This window comes from Dermacentor albipictus, chromosome 5 (assembly GCF_038994185.2).
Source record: "Dermacentor albipictus isolate Rhodes 1998 colony chromosome 5, USDA_Dalb.pri_finalv2, whole genome shotgun sequence".
NCBI lineage: Eukaryota > Metazoa > Arthropoda > Arachnida > Ixodida > Ixodidae > Dermacentor > Dermacentor albipictus.
The window spans coordinates 12,586,165-12,613,413 of record NC_091825.1 but is presented as its reverse complement, the minus strand read 5'-3'; the positions used below and the strand labels follow the sequence as shown (position 1 = coordinate 12,613,413).

Here is a 27,249-nt window from a genome sequence, read left to right as displayed (position 1 = left end):
GTGTTGTGAGAAGGTCGATTAGATGCGAGAATGCAGAGGCCTCGTTATCGCCCCACTGGAAAGGGGCGTCTTTATTCAAAAGCTCGGTTAGTGGTCGTGCTATGGCCACAAAATTTTTCACGAAACGGCGGAAGTACGAACAAAGGCAATGAAGCTGCACAGATCCTTGACACACTTCGGAACAGGGAAGTGCGTAACAGCATGGATCTTGTCTAGGTCCGGTTGCACTCCGTTCGTGTCAACGAGATGTCCAAGGACGGTAATCTGGCGATGGCCAAATTGGCACTTTGATGCGTTGAGTTACAGACCAGCTCAACGAAAAATGTCCAGGACTGCTGAAAGGCACTCGAGGTGCGTAGCAAATGTTGGGGAGAATACTATAACGTCGTCTAAGTAGCAGAGGCACATGGACCATTTGAAACCGTGAAGAAGGGAGTCCATCATACGTTCAAAAGTGGCAGGAGCGTTACATAGACCAAACGGCATCACTTTGAATTTGTAAAGATCGTCGGGTGTTACAAAAGCAGTCTTCTCGCGGTCGTGATCATCCACGGCAATCTGCCAGTAGCCGGAGCAAAAGTCAATAGAGGAGAAATAGCGAGCCCTGTGGAGGCAATCAAGGGCATCATCAATCCAAGGTAGGGGATACAGTGCAGTCCACCTATAACGATACCACATATAACTATATATCGGTTATAATGATGGGTCGACATGAGAGTGTCATATTATGCATTAGGTCTATGGGGGGAAAAAAAACATTAATAACGATAGGTTATTCACTGCATATCGAATATACCGATCAAAATTTTGCCGTCTGGTCGGCGTTTTCCGTGCCAAATAATCGTAACATTTGCATTGCTTAGTTTCCTCTGGCAGTTTGCAGGGACGGCATGGCCACAATTAGTACATGACAGGGGTTGTTGGAGGAGTATGGGAGAGGCCTTTGCCCTGCACTGGGCGTAACCAGGCTGATGATGATGATGATGATGATGATGATGATGATGGGTTTCCTGAAACGAACGATGTCAAGATGAGGCAATGTTTACCTCCGTAAGTTTGTATCTGCCGTCATTACCGCACAGCGCGTCCCGCCCGCGCATTGGTAGGCGTAGCGCGCCACAGGATGGCATTAGCTGCTTTATGCATGTCGGCCACAGTCACTCTGAAAGAGAGACAAAACAAAAGCGACAAACAAAGCGGCGCAGTGGCGCCCGTCCCGTGTCTCTCGCTCGCGATAGCAGGCTGACGCCACCGAAGCAGCGTGCAACCAACGGTTCAACCCAGTTCGAAGATGATGCCGACAGAGCGCAAAGCTGTGTCGCTTGACACGAAGATGAATATTTTGCAGGACTCTCGATGCAGATTCAAGGTGAGTGCCCTTATGAAGAAGTATGAGCTTGCCCAGTTAACAATATCAACCATCTTGAAAACCAGGAGTGCCACGATTGTGAAGGCAGGAGCTACCAGCGGCCATGCCGATCAGCGGAAATGGGTTAGAGACCCTTTGTACGCCGATGATGAAGAGGCGCTTTACCAGTGGTTCATCACCAACTGCTTCAAAAAGGTGGGCTTTGTGCATAAGGACGAACTTCCCCAACCCACTGAGACTAACACAGTGGAAGCCGCTGACATAACCGAGCTCTGGGAGCTCGTTCCTACTGGTGACACAGGTGGTGTGTCGAAGGAGGAGTTTTTGACTGCACACAGTGCTGCCTCGTTCTGCGATGAGGTCACCGACGAGGCGATCACCGAAGATGTGCTGTCTCGACAGACGGCAAAGTTGTGCGATGGTGGTGACAGCAGAAGCGACAGTGACGAGATTGACAGTGGCTCTTTGACCCCGACTTCGATGTCCATGCAAAGAGCGCAGTTGTCGATCGACTCCTTCACTGATTTTAAGTATGCTAAAGGATTGCCGCCAGTATTTGCACAGCAGCTGAAATCCATGCACACTGCGGTTGTGAAGCTGAAGCTGCCGCAAAAGCAAGTGCAGATTTCGAACTATTTCCGCGCGTCTAACCCTTGACACGATCACAGGCACTAGAAGTTTGTTTTTCACGACCTACTTTCTACATCATCTATTCTTTACAGCAAGCAGCGAATTTGAGTTCGGAGCTGCAAAGGTATGTTCCGCATTTCTTATTTTATTTATATTTTTTTTTACTGCAGTCCAGATGTAGCGATCATCGGTTATAACGATCATATTTTTCGTCTTTCTCGATATCATTATAAGTGGACTGCACTGTACACATCCTTTTTGGTAACCCTAATAAGGTGCCGATAATCCACGCAAAAGCGCCATGAACCATCCTTCTTTTTTACCAGTACAACAGGTGACGCCCATGGACTGCATGACGGTTCAATAATGTTCTCGGCAAGCATTTTGCGAACTTCTGCGTGAATAACTCGACGCTCAGCCGGGGAAACTCGATACAGGCAGCAAAGAATAGGAGGGGCATCATCGGTATTAATGCGATGTATAAGAGCTGTAGTTTGGGCCAAAGGATGATCGTTAAAGTAAAAAATATCGTGGTATGGAAACAGAACGCGGTAGAGCTCACGAGCGTGCTCGGACGGCACGTCGGCCGCGATCATTTTCTATAAGTCAGCGATGGTACAACTTGCCGACTGCGATGGTAGAGGAGGATCGGCTCAATTGTTGTCTACTGCAATAGATGCTACTGAGTGATCCTCGAATGAGCAAAGTTGGGCCAGAGACATCCCGCGTGGCAGCACTTGTGTCGTCAAGCCAAAACAGACCACTGGCAGGCAGACGCAATTCGCCGTAATAGATAAAACTGTATGAGGTACTGTGATCCCGTGTGTAAGGAGGATGTCTTGCATAGGAGCCGCGATGTAGTGATTTTTGGGGACTTGGTGGGGATGACGCTAAGTCAATGTAAGTCAGTGCTGAAGGTGGCAAGCGAACAAAATCGACGGAACTGAGGCGATTGGGGTGTGGTTCAGCGGGATCCAGAACAGGCAGGTCAAGGCGGAGAGTACTGGCGGAACAATCGATGAGAGCAGAATGTGCGGAGAGGAAGTCTAAGCTGAGGATGATGTCGTGGGGACAGTGGGCGATGACTGTGAATAGCACGATAGTGGAGCGCTCGGCGAAGGAGACGCGGGCGGAACACGTACCAATTATGGGAGCTGTTCCGCCATCGGCGACACAGACAACATGTGTCGTGGCATGCGTAATTATTTTCTTCAGCCGGTTACGAAGGTCAGGGCTCATTACTGACAAATGCGCCCCAGTGTCTATAAGAGCAGATACAGAAACACCATCGACTTGCACGTCAAGAAGGTTCAGATGAGTGGGCAACATCAGTAGAGGATTTGGCGGTTTAGGGAGCAATGCGACGTCACCTCAAGGTACTGCATTGTCTAGTTTTGCGGCTGGGAGTGGCGTCCGAAGGGAGTTGGCAAATAGGAGCAACGGGGCTGGGGAGAGCGAGATTGTCGTCGGTGGGGCGAAGGCAAACGAGAATAGCGGCGGTTAAGCGCAGGAGAATCAGTGGCGGCATTATCAGAGCGTGCAGCATAGGGACGAGAAGGGCCACCTGGGGGGCGAGAGTAGGCAGTATAAGTAGACCGAGTCGGGGAACTCCAGCGACTGCGACAGTGTCGAGAAATGTGCCTGATTCAACAGCAGTGAAAACAAATGGGCTTGTTATGAGCAGTGCGCCATTCAGATGGGTTGCGGAAGCATGGTTGGTAATAAGATCTGGGATGGGGCAGAATCAAAGAAGATGGGCCAAGTAGATGGTGTGGAGAACCATGTTTGCAAACTCCTGGCAGACAACTGCTTGGAGCGGGGGAACTGTGACTGCAGGTGCGTTGGAGGGGCTGAAGTTGAAGGCAGCCGGATAGGCGGCCTCGATCTCATGCTGGACGATCCTGGTAAAATCACCAGTGTTGTTGGCGTGAGGAGCATCGGTACAGGAAGATGTCGTTGGGTTGTTGGGCGGACAGGCAAACTGCTGGTCGATACGTCGGTTTATAGTGAGTTCCAGGCGGCGGCACTCTTTTGTAACTGTATCTACAGTCGCCAGGTTGTTGAAAACGAGCAAGTTGAAGGCGTCATCAGCAATGCCTTTGAGGATGTGGGAAACCTTATCTGACTCAGTCATGTGTGCGTCATCTTTGCAGCACAGAGCCATGACGTCCTGAATGTGCGTGACGTAGGGCCCTGTTGACGTCTGCATATGGCCGGAAAGCGCCTTCTGCGCAGCAAGTTGATAACCGTAGGGATTGCCGAACAAGTCTCGGAGCTTTTGTTTAAGCGAATCCCAACTGGTGAGCTCATCTTCGTGCGTCTGAAAGCAAACTCGAGGTGTGCCACCAAGGTAAAAGACTATGTTGGCGATCATGATAGTAGGGTCCCACCGGTTATTGCGGCTGATGTGTTCGTATAGGCTCGTCCAGTCCTCAACATCTTCCCCATCTTTGCCCGAGAGTATGCCAGGATCACGGAGAGCGGGGAGAGCGATGTAGGTCGTCGTAGGGGCAGCAGGTGTTGGAGCCGGAGGGTTCGAGTTGTCATCACCGGGAGCCACGAGGGAAGGCTTGATGTACCGCCGACTGCGAAGCTCCGTGACGAGGTACAGGGAAAGTCCACCTCCACCATATATGTTACGTAGGAAGATGCAGACGAAAAGCTATATACAAGTATATTTACAAGAGAATACGCTGCCCCCTTGGCCAAGAGGCAACAGTCCGCGCTAGCCTCTGATCGTCGTCATCGGCTTCACACTGCTCACCTCTTCGTCATCGCAAATACTGTTCCATAGCAATATGTTCAAGCATCTTACAGCTCGAAGAAGTCAGAGATATAGGACGATAATTTGAAATCAGAAATGTGTCATCTTTCTTGTGTATGGGCACCACACGTGCCATTTGCCAGTCAGCGGGTAGGATCCGCAGATGATATGATTATGCGAAAAATGCATGCATGGAATGGGGTGAGCATTTCCGTGTAGCATCAAAGAAACGCATTTGGAAGACCATTAGGGCCAGGTGATGCTTTAGTCTTCACATTAAGAAGCATAGCCACAACAGCTTGTAATGATATATCTTCGACATCAGAGCACGATACAGGGGTGTGACTGACTGTTTCAGAAGGGACGGAAAACACGCTGTAAAAATATAAGTTAAAATGTACCACAATGGCCTCCTCGTCAACAATTCGAACACCATTCAGCATTTTGAACAACTCCTTCAGCATTGCTGCTGTTTCTTTTTCGTGCATTTCTCGTGTAGCAGTGCACTAAGAAGTAACACTACATTTGCCCACGCGACATTCGTATTGGTCACCTGCGTATTAATATTCAAGTCTACGTTATAACTTTATGGAAACGCTCGACTCTCTAATGGTACGTTCACACTGAGGAATCCGGCGTCTACAGCGAATGGAATTCTCCTGCCGCCGAAAATCGCGTCGTTCACACCGCTTGCGCACCGCGCCGCCGGAAGGACATACAGCGCCATCTGTCCCATAAAATGCTAACCTCCATCAAGCGTGGGATGTCCCGGATGTTCGCGCGGCTCGAAATTGCGCAGCAGTTGTCTGCGCTCGCGTCGAGTTCGTGTGTTTATGTTGCGCGTCCCCACCATTGCTTGAAAAGACAATGATGAACCCCGAGCAAGAAGAGGCAGTACTGCTCGGCCTGTTGGCAAACACCTTTCTGGCGATGCATGATGCGCAGAAGCATTCGCCGAAGAGACGGCGGCAGCGGCGTTGGTGGGTTCGCCCACCAATCTCGCGACCGATGTTGTGCCACAAGTCGTCCTTCTGCACGTTGTCTTTGTGCTTCAAGTGGCGCTTATCGTAGAGGACTGGGTGGTTGCGCACCAGTTCGATGTGGATGTCGCGGCGGACTTCGATGACTGCGACAACTGCGACATGACGTGAGACTCGGCCGCCATCTTTGGAAGTTCTGTTTCGCGCTCCCCGATTGGTCAGCGCCGCGCGGCGGCGAGGCGATCCGGCGGCAGCTGCCGCAAAAATCGGTACGGGAGCGATCGGCGCGGAAGGGGCTTTTCCGGCGGATCTCGCCGCCGCCGAACTGGGTTCCGCCGAACTGGGCGCCGCTCCAGACGCCGAATGTCTCAGTGTGAACGGGGCATAACATCCCATGATGTACGTCTTTGCCACACAGCTCTCAGATTAAGCCTTCAGCTTGGTGCAAGGTATTGCAATACTTGCAAGGTATTTGTGTTTACATGACCTCTCCATAGATGGAAAAACAGGTATGCCATGTTATTTTTTTGCCCAAATTGCTTCTGGGGAGGCAGGGAGTGCCTTGAAAGCACAATACGAGTATACAGCCAAACCTGGCTTATCAAACTCACAAAAAAAAACGCCTATCAGTTCATATAGAACATAATTCGATATAAGCCTGCTAAATAATTGGATGTCATAAAAGCACATACCATTTATAAAATCACTTTATTGGTGAAACTAGCTTAGTTTCGCATGCAATAGTGCTGCACATTCTTCTGCTTGGGCAATATTGCTGCCTGCGACGCAAGCACTTCTCCACATTGTCCAAGGAGTCGGAGCAACTGAGGCCACAACCTTCCACGCATTCCGGACTAGTACGAGCGCATCTATCACTTCGGAGGGTGTGGACAAAGGAACGTCATTGCTTTCCTCATTGTGCCCACTTTCACTGGTGCTTGGTACGGTGTCAGCAATGTAGTCTTCGTTTTCGGGCTCTCCCGTGGTTGTGACACCATCATCTGCACTCACAAGTTCATCCGCTACTGATTTATCAACAGCTTCTGCAAATTCTGACAGCTCGCTCCAAACTTTGGCAACACCAGCAACGGCTTCGTCCCATTCATCAGAATTTACAGTCATCACCAAGCACACGGAAGCCGGCACGGCTGAAGCAATTTCGGATGAACCACTCGTACATGGCCCTGTGTATGCATCGGGCCCTACGAGCACTGCGTCACGAGCTTGGCTGCCTCAGCCCCAGGGCCGGATTAAGAAAAATGGGGGCCCTGGGCTAATGCACATGCAGGCCCCCTTTCCCTATACGGAACCCCCCCCCCCCTGTCGCCTGCTACGCTACTGGAAATATGCCATGTTTCATTTTAATTCCACCAAATTAAAAAGAATGAAGTGCGATCAACGGGATTATTATTGTTGTTATTATTATAAAGAAAACAACAAAACTTGCTTGAAATGCATGCTGTTGTAAACAACCACACATATGTTCACTTTGTGATTAATCTGCATTCTCTTTTCAGCAAAAGCTGGGCGTTAAGGAAAAGTTTAGTGCAGTCAAGACGAACAAGAACGTAGAAAAGACAACACAGCTAAGATGTCGATCCTTCTGAAGCTAGGCTTTGTTTGCATCACTAAGTTTAATCCCATGAGGAGACACATGGTTATATCTAAAACATTCTTTATTAAAATTCAAGCATCACACTGCAGTAATTGTTATACACGTTACTGTAAAAATATGTAATAGATATATACAATACTTGAGGCAATACAAACACCATAAAAGTGCACTAGAATACAGATGAAAATTACTAGCTGTAATTACAAAACATTATTTGAAAATATTTTCGTTAAAGGTAAGACAAGCAAGGACGACACCAAATAAGCGTGGCACTATCAAAAACAACAAAAATACAGTTCTTTATAAGCACGCTAAATATCGCAAGAAGAACAAACAAGAGACGAACAACGAAGTTTTACATATCTTGAAGTACACTGCTCAGCATTTCATTGGCAACGTGGAGGCTGGGAGGCGACACAAGGAACTTATTGGAACTATTCATGCATAGCACAAACAGTCCTCTTTTAAAATGGCATCTTTCGCGCCTTCACTTTGGCGAAATCAGATATACCCTATTTACTCGCATAATGATCGCACTTTCTTGTTAAAAAAATTAATGCAAATTCAGGGGTGTGATCATTACGCATGTTAAATCTCCCGCGAGCAGAAAAAGAACCTTTTTTATTCATCCCCACGTTTGCTGCGGGATGACAACATGTCAACAAATAGGCAGCTGCCACTGTGTGTAGTGCAGGGCACCAAAACAAAAATGGCGGCGGGTGGAGCAAGCTAAATGCGCCGAACGCGATTTTTTTTTCTTCTAGTGAGTACATTACGTGCATTGAAACAGTTTCTTCCATATCAGTAATGAATATTATCGTTAATATCAGCAAGTTTGCAGCAATAACATAGCCATGTCCACTTTGAGGGTACAGAAACAGATGGGCGCGCTTAGCTGCCAGTGACATAAAAACATGGCCGGCATGCTGCGGAAACTGTGGCATCTGTCTTCACTACTATCCTAATACGGCACGTTTCCACTAAGGGTGAGCAAATATCTTAGGTGTGTTACAAGCGTAGGCGTATGAATAGGGTACACTTCTAACGTATCAGTGTAAACGTGGCTACTATCGTTGCCGCTCGCTATTTGTTGCGTGCCCATAAGTGTAGATAAGAAAAATCGAAAGGCACCTTTTTTGTTGTTGTTGACCACAACCATTATAAGATCTACACATAACAAAGGCAAGTCTGGTTGTACCTCTTTTTGTCATGGAAGTGCGGCAAGTGATGAAAGTAATGAAATGGGGCATCTACTTAAGAATGTTTGGTGGGTGTGTGCAGACCGCTTGGTTTGTCTTGAAGAGTCATTCGCGTAGCATTCGACAGATGATAAGCGCAATCGTTATTAGCTAGACTTGGCACATGACATATCGCTGCGGCAAGTTCGGGGTGTGATCATTAAACGGGAAATTTTTTAAAAATGGATTTTGACGACAAAATTCAGGGGTGCGATCATTACGCGAGTGCGATCATTATGCCAGTAAATACAGTAGTCTGTTCGAAGGATAGATCGCAGAGGAGGTCACTTTCAATGGACATGATAGCAGGCGAGTTCACCTTGTCGTCAAGGAGGCTCGAACGAAGGCGATTTTTTATCAGCGACAACTTGGAAAACAGTCATTCGGTCTCACAGTTTGCCACGGGTATGCTTAAGAACATTCTCAAAGCAATAGAAAGGTTCGGAAACACATCAATAAGCTTTCTTACGTGCAGCGACTTCATTATTCCCAGGGGACTCGTGTCCTGGCACACAGAGTTGTGCAGAAAGTTCGCAAACTGAACGGTTTCAGTGGAAAATGCTGGATCCAAATCATTTTTGTAGGTTTTCACCAACTTCTCAGCCTGCTGTGCCAAAGAGGTCCCGCTCCCATCTTCTGCCAGCAATTTTAAGAATCTGAACCTTTCGCAGAGTTCAGTGTAGGCAGCCTTTCGCACTCTCAAAGCAGAGCCTTGACTGTCAAGTACAACATTGTAGGTTTCTACGATAAACTTTTTTCTACCTTGTAGCACACTATCACTTTTTCCGTCCAGGTGCTTACTCAAAACGATGCATTTGCCCTCATCCTAATAACATTGATTGGTACCTTAGTGTGCGTGCTCTCTCTTCGAAGGTATCAAAGAGAGGTCGCAAAGAATTAACAAAGCCTTCTAGAGAGCTCAGCAGATCTACAGCAGTTGAAATGTCTAGGCCTGGTTTCTGAAGTGCTACATTCATTTTGTCACAGCGCTCCAAGATTTCACTCCAGAAAATCGCCATGAATGCAGCCTCTAGTTGTCATTTTCTTGAAGAGAGGGTGCGCTTTGTTCCTAGTGCCACCGATATGTCTTTGATATAGATTCAAGGCAACACAAGACTGCATTGAAAATTTTCAGGATGGCCTTACATGATTCAGCGTGTCTTCATCACCTGGTCTCAGAGATACTTTTATAAACACTGCCCATGCTGTCCAAAAGATACCTCCATTGTTTAGGTGAGGCAACAAAGAACACATACAGTCTCTGAATTACACTGAAAAATTTGACTGCCTCAAGGTAACTGTCAACACTACACGCGCCGACTAAGTTCAGTGAATGACCAGCACATGGGACTGTAGACTGCCAATTCGTTCAAGTGTTTGATTTGAGCTTGCAGTCCTTTGTATTTTCCTGACATATTACTCGCATTATTATAAGCTTGGCCCCTACAATCATCAATTGAGATGCCATTGGTCGTCAAGAAGGACATCACGGTATCGAAAAAATACACGCCGGTATGCGATTCAATTGGAACAAATCCAAGAAAGCGTTCGTACACTTTCCCATTTAAATAGTATCGTAAAACAACTGACAGCTGATCAACATCAGCAAGGCCTGAAGTTGAATCAACAATTAAAGAGAAGTATTTTGCGTGTTTCACTTCGTCAACAAGACGTTCCTTGACAGCCTTTGCCATATGTTCGATAAGTTCATCACAAATAGTTTTTGACAGATACGATGGGTGACCTTTTCCTTTGTTCCTGTAGCGTTTGATGTGCTCCTCTAGAAAGGGATCAAACTTGGCAATGGCCTCAAGCACTCCCATATAATTGCCATTTCTCGGTGAACCAAAAATCTCCTCACTGCCCCTAAACGCTAGGTTGCGCCCAGCTAGAAGCGTAACTACAACGACTACACGCTTCAACACCTCTGTCCAGTAAGCGGTCTCAGTGACAAGATGCTTAACCAGCTCCTTGTCAATTGTGCTGCTCGAGTTAGAGTGGGCGAGCCATACTACCACGTAGTTCCGGTGCTCGACGCTATTTTCATGTGCGCAACCCTTTTCTTCTGCTCTTTTCCAATCAGAAAAGTTGTGCGTGGTGACAGCATTGAGGTTGCTTGAAATCAAAAATAATTTGCACATGAAACAGTAAAGGGAACCTTTGGACTCAGAGTAAATTAACCAGTGTCGCTCGTACGCCTCCCCATTCCAGCTTTTCGCATGAAAAGATGAGGCGACATATAGCGTTTGAGTTTTGTACTGCCTTTCAGAGGATGGAAAATTTTCTGCCCGATTTTGAAAATACAATGCCCCTTTCTCAAGGCATACACTCCGAAAGCTGTCAGTAATAAGGTCCGGCCACTTATCAGGGTCACTTCGGAGAATCTCGCAACATACCTCTTGCTGCGGGGGTATCTGTACTTCTCTGTTGCCGCAACGAGAAGCCGTCTCATTCATCCTTTCGAGGCATACTTTGTGGGTGGAAACGTGATTATTTGAAGCCAAATTAACAAGAAACAAGTGAGCCGGTTCTTGGAGTGTTGTTTCCTGGCGCTCGTCAGTAGAAAGAGGCTCATCGGGGAGGTTTAGCACCAGTTGATCAGCAGTAGTAGAAATCAGGGGTGGCGGAATGGACACCTGGAGCTCTGTGGCAGGGGACCAACCAAGTAGCATAGACATTGCTGACTATGGAACAGGACAGGGCTCGGTTAGCGTAGGTTGCTCAGAAATATGAACGACCGAGGTTGGCACCGTTTTCACAGGATCCAGACAACCAAGATGAGTCAAATCTTGCTTCTTGCCAGGAAACCGTGGTAATGGAGTTGGCAAGTCCTCCACAGAAGCACAGTCAGTACTATAGGGAGTTTGACACGGACTTTGGATAGAGCAATCCTACTGCTCTACGGAAGCTGCATTCAGTGGGTACTTTGTCATCTTTGGTAGTTTCTTTTCATGCTCTTCTCTTTCTAACTTCACCCTTCATTTAGACGTGCCACTTTGATGGTTCCGATCGAGCATTTTCGCATGAATGGATGCTAATTGTTCACCGGGCACTTCGTCAGTCTGACACGATCGCAGGTGTCCAACGATGGCCGTCCCGATGACTGGCGCACGCTGCCTGCATGGTTCGTGGCTGGCCGAGAGTGGTGCGTTTCCCAGGAACTCCTCGGCGGGCAGGCTTATGCAAGCTTAACTGGCGGCTCGGGGCTGAATCGCAGCCCGCGATCAACTTCCTTTTATAGACATGTGCCGCGTCTGTCTGCTACTAGCGCCAAAACAGGCGTTCACATACACATAGAGTTCCTTGTGCCAATTCCCTTTTTCTTCGTACAAACTCACTCCTTCACTCTTTCTGGTCTTGTCTTCCTATTGGCTAGGAGCAATCGTCTGTTCTGGGAGGTTCTCGATTTTTCTTTCACCCCGTCGACACCAAGCGCGAGAACGAACGGGAGAGGGTGACTCCTAGCGCAAGCGAAGTTACGCGGCCTCCGTCGCCTCTGAGTCATCTTTTCCTACTTCTTTCTGGAAAGTTCGGAGGCCAGTCTGACCTAATTTTTCCGTTGAGCACACATGCAGCCACTAGGCAGGAATGAGCCCTGGAAACAGGCCTTTGTGTCCAGCTCTCCAACTTCCCCGTTCACTCTTCCACAACCCAAGCCCAAACAGCGAACAGTGCACGTGTGACGTCTTCTTTCCTTTCCTGCCTAGACTCTGCCATCAGACTCATCATCATCTGCTATCAGACTCATCCTCCCCCGCCCAAATTACCATCACGGTAAAGAAAAGTCGAATGGGAGGCACTGTTGGGTACTGCAGCACATCCTTTCTACGAGAAGGACAGCGGCAGAACTATTCGAGAGGTGGAGGGTGGCGTGGTGGTGACGAGTGGCAAGGGAGATTTAGGTCCTCATACCACATTACATGTTTTGGGTGTTTCCCCCTTGCCCCTCCTCTCCAGACAGCACTGGACAGACGGACTGACAGGAAACCATGACAACTCTTCCAAGCAAACACACCTCATATCGTAAGAAAGAGGGCCCCGCCGGGGTGGCGGAGGATTCCTGTTTTTGCAGCTCGACAAGCTCTCCCAAATGATCAGGCTAAACACATGCTGTTACATTAGGCGGGGGGCCCCGTCTGCTCATTCTGGTTTTCTCGCTTCATACATGTCGCTCGAAGTTTCGTTGCCCATGGTTCCATATACTAAGCAGGTTAGAATAAATAGGCCCCCTTCTCCTACTGTCCGAGGTAAGGCCCTGGGCTGAAACCCCCTTAGCCTCACCCCCTCCCCCCCCTTAATCTAGCGCTGTCTAGCCCTAATCACCCCCTTATTCTTTAAGATCGTGCTGAGAGTGCTCCTCAGAATCTTGCACGCTGCGGGGACATCTGACTTCTCACTGCATTCGACCCAATTTATGATTTCCAGCTTCACAACGAAAGGCGAATTCTGCTGCTTCATCACGGCAACACAGCGGGAGGTGGCCCGGCCCACAAGGCGCATACACAATGAACCAGAAAAGCAGCGAGACAACTCGCACTTTCGCCATCTTGCATGACGAGGACACAAGAACCTTTTATTGGCTCTCTGAGCAAGCACTGCGGGTGGGCCAGGATAATTTTTTGCAGGGGTGTGTCGATGGCTCGCCCGAGGTAACACGGTCATGGTAGGGGGTGCGGTTAGATGGAGCCGCACTGCCGCGTTTCCTCGCCCCCGCAAGGAAAAGCCAACTTCTGGGGGCACTTTTCCGCCGCTTGAAGTTCGATATATCGGAAGTCACTGCTATTTTTGTTCGATGTAAGGGTAATTTTTTGCTATGTATACTCATTGTAATTATACCGTGTCCGAAAATTGCTCGATATGTAGAATCAAATTCAAATTCAAATTCTTTATTTCTGCCTTGTACAATACAGACAGCAGAGGCACAGAAAAAGCTGTCAGAAACAGCTTGACAAAGCCGCAGCCCCCTTTCGATGCAGCCCCCTTTTGATAAGTCGATGTAAACGGGTTTGATATAGTCGGGTTGGACTGTATTCAGAGTTGTGCGAGGGTAGGTGCCCTAGTTATCTTGGGAGAGGCAGTAAAAGGGCTAAGCATGCTTCCATTCAACGGACTTACTTGTCAGTCTCTGGCATGGCCATGAACATTATTCATTCAGTATCCTTGCATGATGAGTTGAAGCTTGACTTCTCAGCAAGATCCTTGTATTGTGGCTAGCTGGCTTTTTGTCATGAATGCCAGATGTGCAGCTATTTTTCTTTTTAAACGTCCCATTAGCAGAGTCTTGCTCAGTATTGTGCTTCAGTGAAATAATACCCACTTGAAATTTTGTGATTGTCAGCACTGACACGGTGTTTGTCCTAGGTAGCTCTGTATGTAGTGGCAATGCCTCGAAGTGCAGGCTGTTCAGCACAAATTCTGTTTGGAACATTCTGCCCACAAGTCTACATGAAGCTTACTTACTCCTTTTTTTGTACAATAAACACACAGCTGATCTTAGTAGGTGTTCTGGTGGTAGTTGCCAGCTGGTCACTCTTGTACTAAGGGCTGCTTTAGTATGGCTGGCAATCTGACCCATGCACAAGATCACCGATGGGCCCCTTGTATAAGCATATTAATGACATGCTTCCTGCCACGGCCTGTCACCTGCTACGGCTTCCATACTGCCAAGTTATGAATTTTTATTATCGCCACTGCCCATATACTACCTCCGCCATGAGGACGAAGTCGAATGCAGGGCACCAAAGTTAGGGTTAAGTTCAAGGTCGAAGTCAATCTATTTACGGTGTCCAAATGGCACTCAGAAAGCCAAAAAATGCCTCACAAATGAAAGCAAGGATAGGAGTGACAATGTGAATCGCACAAACTTTGCCCACGGCAGCCATCATTTCAAGTTTACCAGACTTTGTATGCGTAGATTATTTATTTATTTATTCACGTTGATCCTAAAGGCCCTTCATGAAAGGGTATTACACAGGGGGGAAGGGGGAGGCAATGCAGCTTTTAATAAATGCGATACATGTCAGTAATAAGTGCAATAAAACATAAGGCATAACACAAAAAGGAAAAATGAACACAAACAAAAACAGCAAATTTTACACATTTCCGTCACAGCGAAGAAACTCTTGGAATGTTATGATGTCAGTTTCTGTGGCAATGGCAGATGGTAAATTATTCCATTCCACGATAGTACGAGGAATTAATGAATTGGCGTAAGACGAGGAATGACACTTCATGCGTTTCATTCTGAAAGAATGATCACAGCATGGAAAGATGGCATGAGGTGACTAAAACAAATCACTTCGAAAGGAGGGGCGGTGATAAAGCGTATGGAAAAGTGTTAAACGAGCAAGTTTGCAGTGATATGAGATATCTTCCAGTTAGGCATGTTTTTTTAATGCTGTAACACTTGTGAAGGGTGAGTAGTCTGAAAATATGAGGTGAACAGCGCGGTTCTACAAAGATTCTATGTTACTGATAACGTAGGCTTGCTCAGGGTCCCAGATGGCCGCAGCATATTCAATTTTAGGGCGTATTAGAGTTACATAAGCCAGTTTTTTAACGTGCATAGGGGTGTGTCTGAGGTTACCAAGTGAGTGGTCAGCAGACGCTAGGGTGAGGTTGATATGGTGATGCCATGATAGGTCAAACCGAAGGTGCACACCAAGGTACTTGTATGTTGTCGTTAGTTCTACAGTATTGTCGTTAAGAATATAATTGGTTGAAATACGATCCATGCGACGAGTGAAAGATATCTCTTTTGTTTTAGAAACATTTAATGACATTAACCAGGATGAGCACCATAAGCTTACTATGTTGAGATCAGATTGTAGGGATTGGCGGTCACTGTCACTAGTAATGTTACGGTAAATTACGCAGTCATCAGCGAAAAGTCTAATGCTAGATGTTACACAGGCAGGTAAATCATTAATATAGATTTTAAAAAAAGCAAAGGTCACTTCCTTGTGGTACACCAGATGTCACATAAGCAGAGGAGGAGTTAGAATTATTAACCGAGGTGAACTGTGTTCTAGATGACAGAAAGTCCTTAATCCAAGCGAGCACGATGGGGTGGATGTTAAGCTGTGCTAGTTTCAGTATAAGTCTGTGATGCAGAACCCGATCAAAAGCCTTTGAAAAATCTAGAAACACTGCGTCGACCTGAAAGCCCATATCAAGTGATAATTGTAAGTCATTAACGAAGCCAGCTAGTTGAGTGTCACATGAAAATTCCTTGCGGAAACCATGCTGATAATTGAAAATAATGTTATTACCTTTGAGGTAGTTAATGACTTGGCTGTGAATTATACACTCAAGAAGTTTGAAAACGGTGCTGGTTAACGAGATGGGTCAACAGTCCAATGGAGAGGAACGCTCACCTGATTTAAATATAGGTATTGCTTTGGCTATTTTCCAGTCATTAGGAATTAGTCCATGTGATAATGATTGCGAAAACAAACAGGACAAAACAGCACAAATGCTTTGAGATGTACTCTTAAGTATTTTATTGTTAAAGCCGAAGTGATCCGAACTACTAGTAATATTAAGATTGTTTAATAAAGCTAAGATACCTGTTTCATTAATCATAATTTCAGGCATGCAAATGTCATGGATTGTATTTAAGTCAGGGGATGAGCTAATGTCTTCTTTGGTGAATACTAATGAAAAGGTGTAATTAAGGACCTGAGCACATTCCGACTCATTAATTATGACGCCGTTACCGTCGGTAAGCAAAATGTCAGGATGAAAGCTAGGATTTATGATGCGCCAATGATAATGTTTGAAAATTCAAGCAAGGCACCCCACAATGTCCGAAATTCTGGTCATTGTTATACAGTTTCTTTATGGAGGGTATGACAATGCTGTGGAAAAGTTTAAATAATCGAGCAGGTCCAAAAGATTGGTTAGCAACTTTTTTTCTTTTCGTAAGGGACCAGGTCTTAAGGGAAGCAAGAACAGGTCCAGTACTTTAGTTGTAAACATGTTTGTGACACACAGTGCCGCAAGTTACGACATACTCACGCTAACATTTTTTTTTCTCAATTACTGACGCAACTGCAAGCTGTGCAGGCGCATTAGCAAGTCCGCTTAAGGATCAAACTACAGCAAGGATGCCTGAATCGTGTGACCATGCTGTCTGGCATTGTGCCACTTGTGGCTAATATTTTTTTAATGTTTGTATTGTGATTAGTTCACTCTGAATCTTGCTACAAATGACACAACAGGTAAAAAATGACACAACAACAACAACAAAGGAAACAACACAACAGGTAAAAAGTGTGCTTAGCACTGTCAGAAAGCCCAGCAATATAATTTGGCTACTGCTTCCTGGGTATCCAAATTCTAGCACTATCTGTATGTAGCCTCTAATAAATGTTGAGTTGGCTTAAGTAATGCAACAACTTTCTGCATGTAAACAAATTAGGACACATATTTACGAATGCCACGAAATGTGAGGAAATTCACAGGACAAACAGCATTTGTTTCTCCTGCCCCATCGTCTCCCTTAATACTGGTGAAAGCGCATCCTAATTCATTTTGTCAATTATTTTTAATTTGATGTGCCAATGTACGTGGACTGCCAAAAAAATCTGCGAAAGTTTGCTGCCGAAGTCACCACTGATACCACAAATGCAGATACAGTTAAACCTCAACATAACAAAGTCGGTAAAATCGGCACTTTAATTCGCTATATCAAAATTTCCTTCTATTAAAGTTCGACTTCTCGTGCAAATGCCGTAAAATACCATGGAAGCACCCACCCCACTTTCACTGAAGATTGGGTTAATTATGATATGGGCGCTTGTCTGGTCGAAGCACCAAAAACCAATATGGCAGCCAACAAAAAACTTCGAGGCAGGGTTAAGGTGGCTATGGAATTGAAGAAAGCATGTTTGTTTTCAAATGTAAGTGATAGGATACACTGGCACCTACTCATCGTCACTGAACACAGCAAACAGTCGGTGCAGAATAGGAGGCCAACGTAATCATCGCCGACACTCGTGCGACTTGAACAGACCATGGGCTCTCCAGTGCCTGCAAGTGGGCTATGCAAGTGCCCGTCCTCGCTGTTATCCAACGCAACACTGACCCCACACCCCTCGAAGGATTGCACGACCATTTTTAAGACACAGCCGCCCAAGCAGTTGACACAAAGTTCAGTACGTCTTGGCGGGAAGGGTTCGAGAGGTTCCCTTTAGGAGTCTTCTCTCCCTTCCTCATGAAATCTTGAAATGCTGACAGGTGCAGCCCACATTCTTTCCCGATGCACTTGACGACTTCGACCTCCCTGGCGACGGTGTAGGACTGCACCGTGCGGCTAGCGAATTGCGCAAGAAGTGTAGGAACAGTGGCTGCATGCACGCCTTATGAAAATGTGTCTCAGAAAAGCCCTGCCACCACTGGGTTTTCTTTCAAGAACTGTTCATTGTCACTCAGCATTATCTTCACCCCCATCGGTCTTTCCCTTTCCACCACAAGGAAGCGAATATGCCCGTCATCACCCCTCATGGTCTTGTTGCGACCGCAGCAGCTGATGCTGATGCATTTCAGCTGATGCTGGCACCTTAGAGGGGTCGGCCGCTCAACATATAATTTTTCAGAATGATGAAGTTTTGGAAATGTTAACGCTGGGTGCTCGTGCGAAACTGGGCACTTCCACTATATTTTACAGTACATACAGCAGCTGTCAGATCTTTCTTAATCATAAGGGGCCATAAAATGTTTCACATCAGAGATACGAAACGAAGCCTGTGAAGCTTAAGCATCCACCCTTCCGCCATGGCTGATAGTGTCGCCTGCAGTGGAACGGCGCCATCAGCAAGCTGCTCTTCACACAGTCCAACTAATGTAACATCAAAGCCCATTGGACAGTAGAAAGAAAGAGTCACTTTTAAACTGCACGAAGAAAGTCAGGTGACAGGTAAAACATCTTATTTACGGTCGCCATGTTTGTTGTTAAATTGCGACGTTGTGCAAGCCATGTCCGAGATTTTAAACAAAATCTGGTACTGTGAAATTTTGGTATCCATTTTATATTGTTTCTAGAAGAGAAGCACAGGAATAAGAAGCACAGGTAGCGATAGCAAAGTACTAACAACTACACAAAGGTCTTTAGTTTCATCAGGCTTATAAATTGCAGTAAACATTTACTTACTAAATTAATAAGCATGATGGCACGAGTTCACAGGCAGACATGAACAGATTTCACTTGGGAACTGCGACCACACACTGCCACAACGCTGGCATGATGACGAGTGCAGGCAGACAGGAGTGGATGCTTTGTCTGCCTCACGCTTCAATGCGTCTCCAAAACTCTAGATAACACGACCTCCAGCAGTAAAAGCACACCAGAAGACAGCGCATATGAAGCCATCAGCCAATTTGGCTCGCTTATGCACCTTGCTGTATAGCAAGCTGTATAGCAAGCTGTATAGCAAGCTGCTGTATAGCACCTTGCTTTCGCAAGGTGCTATAGGAGCTTGGTGCATTGAGGCTTTATAAGGAACGTGACGATGAGAGGGTTTGCGTTTAGTTCTTTACCACTACTGACGTTTATCACCGTTGGCCTGTTTCCACAAGAGGCAGCGTAATTGGCCATAACAAAGACACCAAATCGGACGCTGACACAAAGCATGCACGGAATAAAGAACTATAAGTGGCCTAGAATGCGTCAATAAAAACGTGCAATATTCTGCGCCGATACCGCACTTGCCAGTGAAAACCTCCAAAATCAGGCAATGCACGCTGTGAGACTTTGGAGGACATCACCAGCTAAATTTACCGCTACTGACAAAGACCCTACTCCACTTTGGTGACCACTTTCTGTTATATGGCACGCATTTTGTGAGGTGCATTTGCAAGCAACTGCATGTAAATCAACCATTTGACCATCTGCATCCGTGGCAGTTTCCATTTATTCCCTCAGCATTCCTTCATGGTGGCACTGAAATTTTGTTATATTAAAGTTCATTATATCGAGGTTTAACAGTAAAAGTAGCACCTGTTGTTTGCTCTACTGAAAGTGTGCTGACACCAAGTACAAAATGAAAGCCCATTACTCGTACTTGCTTATTCCTGGTTACCACCTATATTGCAGTAAAAGTATTGGTGCACACGCCAGTGTACTTGCATACATTGTTACTTCACATGGGTCTGTGTGTCCATCCTTCTTAAAATGAGCACGCAGCCACACCTACACACGGGGGTACCTTCACTGGTCACTGCACCTCAAGAAGCAGTGGAACAGTAGCGGCACTTATGCTCACCTTTGTCAGCTGGTACTTTTTTGCATCGGCTCGACTGTCCCCGCAACCTTTGTGGATCTGATAACCTTTGTGCCATGAAGTGAAGAGTATTATGATGGTTGGGATGGTACATAGTAAAAAGGAAGGGGCCAGGACACCAACCAAAAGGAGCTAACAGTGTTTTAAGGTTCTGGTTCCTCCATGGGAGCCGAAACGTTAAAAGACGTTAAATCCGTTTAGTCTGTGTCCTGGTTCTACCTTTGCGATATGAAACTTCAACATGACTTTTGAAATAAAGTTGATATGAACAAGATGGATATGCGCCCACAGACTGGATTCCACTTGTATGCTGCTGGCAGCTACTGCCATGGTGTCCGAAGCTCGCCTAGTGATAGTGGTGCAGTGCTATGGCATGAAGGGAAGTACCACCACAAGTCTCCAAAGACACCCACACCAAGCAAAGCCCCACACCAGAAAACAAAAGATGTGCTGTGGGTGCAGAAGGGAAGAAAAGCTGCAGCACACCCTTTCCACATGGCCTCACCTGATTGGCTGCTGTCGTAGTAGGTGGTGCCATCCGTACTCGCTTGGCACTAGGACCATGGTTGTTGTTGTCTTGTGTGCCTCCTTGGTTGTTGGCAGCTGCCGTCTGAAAGAATGCAATCCAGGAATTCCTTGGGGGCCACTCACAGTCAATTACTTTCCACAAGTTTTATTGTAGATTTATTGTGATGGCACAGATAAAAACTGGGACTTCAGCATTGTTTAATGGTTCACAACATAGGCCAATCTTGACACTTACACACCACTATGTGTTCTTGCAAATTTTTTAAAGGGGCCCTGCAACATTGCTGGGAAGGCTTCTTAGGTAGGACTGCCACAATGCAGAGGTTTTGTGCACTGGATAGATCATAGAGTGGGACAAGGATGATTGAATAAAAATATAATGCATAGCTTGTGCTAGCACATTTTCACAAGTACTGTGTGCAAACTAGGAAATTATGTTTGACATCATCTTAAACATTATAAGCTACACCCGAAAAACAAAGCAAATTAGTTTTCACAGCAGGCCACCCAAGAAGTGCTTGCAGCTAGTTTACATCACAAATTTTTCTCAAATTTATATTGTCACGTGGTAGTGACGTTAAAGAACACAGTAGAAATACTGTGAAAGACAAAACTAGCTTTTATTGGGCGAACTTGTGAACAGAAGGACAGGCTACACTTAACGCACAACAATAGCGGCGAACACAGTCGGCGATCGGCAAAAATCTGATCAGCGGATCAAGCGCGTCAGCTTTTACAGATAAGTCATCGAATTTTCCAGAGTAACCGCTCGGACCTGTGTTTCTTCCACAAGATTCTACACTATTCGCGTCGTGCACACATGCAATCAGATTACACAAGTTGCGGGGAAAGACAACAGATGGAACCATCGATAACATTCCAGAAACTTCTTTTACATGCAGGCGGGTCCTGCACTGTGCGATAACATTTGTTAGGTGGTGAGAAGTGGTCGCCCGATAAAGATAAAGAAGTACAAGTGTCATTACCCCCTCTTAAAAAGCATCGTCCCGATGCTACAAATATAAAAGAGCGAAACACAAAAGGGCACTTATTAAACAAAAGTGACAAAACAACGAAAAGAAACAAAGTCCAAAAATCAGTTACGCGAAGTCCCAAAGTTCATTAACGCTGGTAGTACGGCTTGAGTCGCACAACATGGACTATTTCAGGTCGTGAGCGGCGCCGCTGTGATAGCGAAATGCCGTCTGGCACGACCTCATAGTCCAGTGCGCCAATACGTCGGATGATCTTGTACGGTCCGAAATAGCGACGCAAAAGCTTCTCGCTCAGTCCTCGTCGGTGTATAAGGGTCCAAACCCAAACACGGTCACCGGGATGGTACTCGACGAAGCGTCGTCGGAGGTTGTAGAGTTGGCTGTCGGTAGGCTGCTGGTTCTCGATCCGTAGGCAGGCGAGCTGTAGGGCTTCTTCGGCGCGCTGGAGATAGGTCGCGACGTCAAGATTATCTTCGTCGGTGACGTGCGGCAGCATGGCATCAAGCGTCATCGTCCGGTTCCTGCCGTAAACCAGCTTAAATGGCGTGATCTGTGTTGTTTCTTGCACCACCGTGTTGTAAGCAAAGGTTACGTACGGCAGGACCGCGTCCCCCGTCTTGTGCTCGAGGTCGACGTACATTGCTAGCATGTCGGCAAGGGTCTTGTTCAGGCGCTCCGTGAGACCATTCGTCTGCGGGTGGTAGGCAGTTGTCCTCCTGTGGCTTGTATCGCTGTACTGCAGAAAGGCTTGGGTGAGCTCTGCTGTAAACGCTGTTCCTCTGTCGGTGATGAGGACATCTGGGGCACCATGTCACAGCAGAATGTTCTCGACGAAAAATTTCACCACTACGGCTGCGCTGCCTTTCGGTAGAGCTTTAGTTTCAGCAAACTGGGTGAGATAGCCCGTCACCACGACGATCCACTTATTTCCGGATGTTGATGCCGGAAACGGTCCCAACCAATCCATCCCAATCTGCTGGAATGGTCAACGAGGAGGTTCGATCGGCTGTAGTAATCCTGCTGGCCTTGTCAGTGGTGTCGTGCAACGCTGACAGTCTCGGCATGTCTTGACGTAACGGGCAACGTCAGCGGTCAGACGCGGCCAGTAATACCTTTCCTGTATCCTCGACAGCGTTCGGGAGAATCCGAGGTGCCCAGCAATTGGATCGTCATGTAGGACGTACAGTACTTCTGGACGCAGCACTGACGGAACAACAAGAAGGTAGCTGGCGCGGACTGGTGAGAAGTTCTTCTTTACGAGCAGGTTGTTTTGTAATGTGAACGAAGACAATGTGCGCTTAAATGTCCGAGGTACTACATCGGTGTTCCCTTCCAAATACTCGACGAGGCCTTTTAGCTCCGGGTCTGCTCGTTGCTGTTTAGTGAAGTTTTCTGCGCCTATTATTCCGAGGAAGGCGTCGTCATTCCCTTCATCTTTCGGCGGGGGATCGATGGGGGCGCGTGATAGGCAGTCGGCATCTAGTGTTTTTGTCCGGACTTGTAGATTACCGTGACTTTTTTCACCTCGCCAGCCGTCCTGAAGGGTCCTTTAAGTTAGCTAGCCAACACAACGTGTGATGGTCGCTAATGGCTTTGAATGGCCTGCCATATAGGTAAGGGCGGAATTTTACTGTAGCCCAAATGATGGTGAGGCATTCCTTTTCAGTCATAGAATAATTGCCTTCTGCTTTTGACAGCTACCGGCTAGCATAAGATATCACCCGTTAATGTCCGTCTTTCTAGGACGGCACCGATGCCTAGGCTACTGGCGTCAGCGTGAATTTTGGTATCAGCATCTTCATTGAAATGTGCAAGTACCGATAGTTACTACATGCGTCGTTTTAGTTCTTGAAATCCGTCGGCCTGCGGCGTTTGCCACTTGAAATCGACATCAAATTCGGTTAGATGCGTTAGCAGCTCAGCGATGCGTGAAAAGTCGTTGACAAAGCACCAGTAGAAGGCACACATCCCAAGGAATCTATGCACTGCCTTCTTGTCGATGAGCTGCAGGAACATTGCGATGGCAGCTGTTTTCTGCGGGTCAGGGTGTACTCCGGATTTGCTGATGATGTGGCCTACGAACAGAAGCTCATTGTAAGCGAAGCGGCACTTTTCTGGCTTCAGAGTGAGCCCTGATGATTTGATGGCCTCTAGTACTGTCGCAAGCCGCCTAAGGTGATCGTCGAAATTTCCAGTGAAGACGATGACATCATCCAAGTAAAGAAGACAGGTCTGCAACTTCAATCCTGCTAAGACCATGTCCATGAAGCGCTGGAACGTTGCAGGCGCCGAGCACAGTCCGAATGGCATGACCTCGCACTCGTAGAGGCCATCTGGCGTGATGAAGGCAGTCTTTTCGCGATCTCTCTCATCGACTTCTATTTGCCAGTAGCCAGACTTGAGGTCCATCGACGAGAAGTATTTAGCGTTGCAGAGCCGATCCAATGCGTGGTCTATCCGTGGAAGGGGGTACACATCCTTCTTCGTGATCTTGTTCAGTCGACGATAATCGACGCAGAAGCGTAGGGTTCCATCCTTTTTCTTCACCAGGACAACAGGAGATGCCCACGGGCTTTTCGATGACTGGATGATGTTGTCGCGGAGCATTTCGTCGACTTGTTACCTAATAGCTTCACATTCTCGTGTTGAAACTTGGTAAGGGCTCTGGCGGAGTGGTTGAGCGCACTCTTCAGTTATTATGCGATGCTTTGCAACTGGTGTTTGTCGAATGCTTGATGATGTTGAAAAGCAGTCCTTGTATCGTCGGAGAAGACTTCTGAGCTGTTGCTGCTTGCTCATGGGGAGACTTGGATTTACGTCAAAGTCTGGTTCGGGAACTATGGTCGTCGGGGTAGATGCAGCAGAACCAGAGAGAACAAACGCATTACTGGTTTCCAGAATTTCCTCGATGTACGCGATCATAGTGCCCTTGTTGATGTGTTTGAACTCCTGGCTGAGATTTGTCAGCAACACTTTAGTTTTTCCTTCATGCAGTCAAACCATCCCTCTTGCGACGCAAATTTCACGGTCTAGCAGTAGACGTTGGTCACCCTCGATGACACCTTCTACGTCGGCAGGTGTTTTGGTGCCAACCGAAATGACAATGCTGGAGCGAGGCGGGATGCTGACTTGACTTTCGAGCACGCTTAAGGCATGGTGACTACGAGAGCTCTCTGGCCGTATCGCTCGATGTTCCGACAGCGTTATCGACTTCGACTTCAGGTCGATGATTGCGCCATGTTGGTTCAGGAAGTCCATGCCGAGAATGACGTATTGTGAACACTGTTGGAGGATAACGAAGGTGGCAGGGTAAGTCCGGTCATGAACGGTAATTCTTGCCGTGCAGATTCAACTCGGCATAATGAGGCGTCCTCCAGCGGTCCGAATTTGAAGGCCCTCCCATGCAGTCTTAGCCTTCTTCAACTGGGTGGCGATGTGTCCACTCACGACGGAGTAATCGGCCCCTGTGTCGACTAAGGCAGTGACTGCGTGGCCATCGAGAAGCACGTCGAGGTTGGTGGTTCTTTGTCTTGCGTTAGAGTTAGGTCATGGCGTCGGATCACGGCTGTGTCGCGTTGACCTGTGGCTGGTATAGGATGTCATGAGGTCGTCTTTTGTCGTCATATTCTTTGCTTCCACACTTCGTCGGGACGGTGGCGTGTCGTTGTGTCGTTGAGGTGGTTTCTTCGTCGTCTCCGTCGGCGGCGGAGGATCTTCGTCACTTCGACGAACAGCAACTACACCTCCATCAATTGCTGCTTTTAGTTTTCCGGATATGGGCTCGCTGACCGGCCCCGGGCCGGGCCAGTGTATGGATGGTGCTGCGGCAACAGGTAGTGGCCAGGGGACGGCGAACGGCACGGTCGTTGAGGGCTCCACTGAGTAGCGGCGAGGTAGTCGGCGATGTCACAAGGGCATTCACCTTCCCTCAGGCGCTGTGCATTGACGGCGAAGCCTCACAATCCCAGGTCGCGGTATGGGCATCGGCGGTACACATGGTCGGCTTTGCCGCAGTGGTAGCAGAGCGGGCAGTGGTCGGGGGTGCGCCAAACGTCCGTCTTCCTTGCGTAGGTGCGCAGGCCGACGGATGGGCGTGCTGGCAGCGGCGGCGGCGGACGACGACATTGGGGCGTTACAGGGCCCTGGCACAGTCGTGGACGGGGACCTTGACAACGTGCGATGGCGGCGTAGGTCATCGCTTCTGGCTGGGGATGCGGTAATTGAGGTTGCACCTCAGGAACTCCCCGCGATCGCTCAACCTCATCTTTCACGATGTCAGCGATCGAAGCTACTTGAGGCTGCGACGAAGGCAAGACCTTGCGCAGTTCTTTGCACACAACGGCCCTGATGGTTTCTTAGAGATCAACAGAGCCCAGCGCTTGGATGGCGCACTGAGACGTGAGCACTTGGCGGTTATTTTGCCTAGTGCGCATTTCTAAAGTTTTCTCAATCATCGTAGCCTCTGTCAGGAACTCAGCTATGGTCTTTGGTGGGTTTTGAATTAGTCCGGCAAAAAGTTCTTGCTTCACGCCTCACATCAAGAAACATACTTTTTTCTCTTCGAACATTTCAGGGTCAGCGTGTCGGAAAAGACGGGTCATGTCTTCTGTGAAGATGGCGATGGTCTCATTGGGTAGTTGGCCTCGGGTTTCCAGCAGAACTTCGGCCCTTTCTTTTCGGACAATGCTCGTGAACGTCCTCAGGAAGTTACTGCGGAACAGGTCCCATGTTGCTAGGGTGGACTCCCGCTTGTCGAACCAAGTGCTCACGGCATCTTCGAAGGAGAAGTACACGTGTCGTAGCTTATCCTCAGATGTCCAGTTGTTGAAGGTCGAGATCCTTTTGAAGGTTTCGAGCCAGGTTTCCGGATCCTCTGACGTAGCTTCACGGAAGGTAGGGGGCTCTCTGGGTTGTTGAAGCACGACGGGTGACACTGGGGCTGCCATTGTGGTTGTCTTGGCCACAATCTTTTTGGTCTTCTCAGGTAGAAGTCCGTGCTCTGGGGCCAGCTCTTGTACACGACGGCTTTCTCAATGGTCCAGGACTACGTTGGTGCTCTCTTTGCGGTCCGAGCTTGGATCACAGCTTGTCAGGGGCGTCCGGTACATTGACGAAAAGCACCTCCACCAGATGTCACATGGTAGTGACGTTAAAGAACACAGTAGAAATACTGTGAAAGACAAAACTAGCTTTTATTGGGCAAACCTGTGCCCACAAAGACAGGCTACACTTAAAGCACAACGATAGCGGCGAACACAGTCAGCAATCGTCGAAAATCTGATCAGCGGGTCAAGCGCGTCAGCTTTTATATATCAGTCGTCGAATTTATCCGCAGGGACCCGCGTGTCTTCCACATAGTTCTACACTATTCGCGTCGCGCATACATGCAATCAGCTTACACAAGTTGCGGGGAAAGACAGCGGATGGAACCATCGATAACATTCCAGAAATTTCTTTTACATGCAGGCACGTCCTGCACTGTGCGATAACATTTGTTAGGTGGTGAGAAGTGGTCACCCAATAAAGATAAAGAAGTACACATGTCAATATTTTCCTTCTTTGAATAAAACTATTTGCGGGCATCTTTTTCAATTTTGCAACTTCTCCTTGCAAGGTGGGTACAAAATGCTCCTAGGAACTGCAAAAGAACTGCAATCAGTGTTTTTGCTGTGCAAACGTCACCACTTTCGCACATTGAATGGCTTTGATGTATGTGCCATAATCTTTGTTGTTGACAGCTGCTCTTTGATGTTCTTTCATTTTTCTTTTTGTTTTGTTTGTGACTAATTGCTTCACATGCACATAATGAGTTCTGAGAGTGTTACATAACAGGTCCAATGAAATTTTT

The 27,249-nt window shown here is 47.4% G+C and overlaps 2 protein-coding genes across 7 annotated transcripts in view; one reads left to right on the top strand and one right to left on the bottom strand.

The window, feature by feature from the left end:
* Cdk8 (cyclin-dependent kinase 8) overlaps positions 1-27,249 on the bottom strand; it is a 349,166-nt gene that overhangs the window by 78,234 nt on the left and 243,683 nt on the right. For all 6 annotated transcript variants that reach the window (XM_065451716.1, XM_065451720.1, XM_065451722.1 and 3 more), the window contains exon 13: positions 20,384-20,488. In XM_065451716.1, coding sequence (XP_065307788.1) covers positions 20,384-20,488 — 105 coding nt within the window. The remainder of the gene's footprint in view (positions 1-20,383; positions 20,489-27,249) is intronic.
* The window catches only part of LOC135918051 (uncharacterized), a 468,520-nt gene that overhangs the window by 211,149 nt on the left and 230,122 nt on the right, over positions 1-27,249 (top strand). The gene's annotated exons all lie outside the window — the stretch shown is intronic.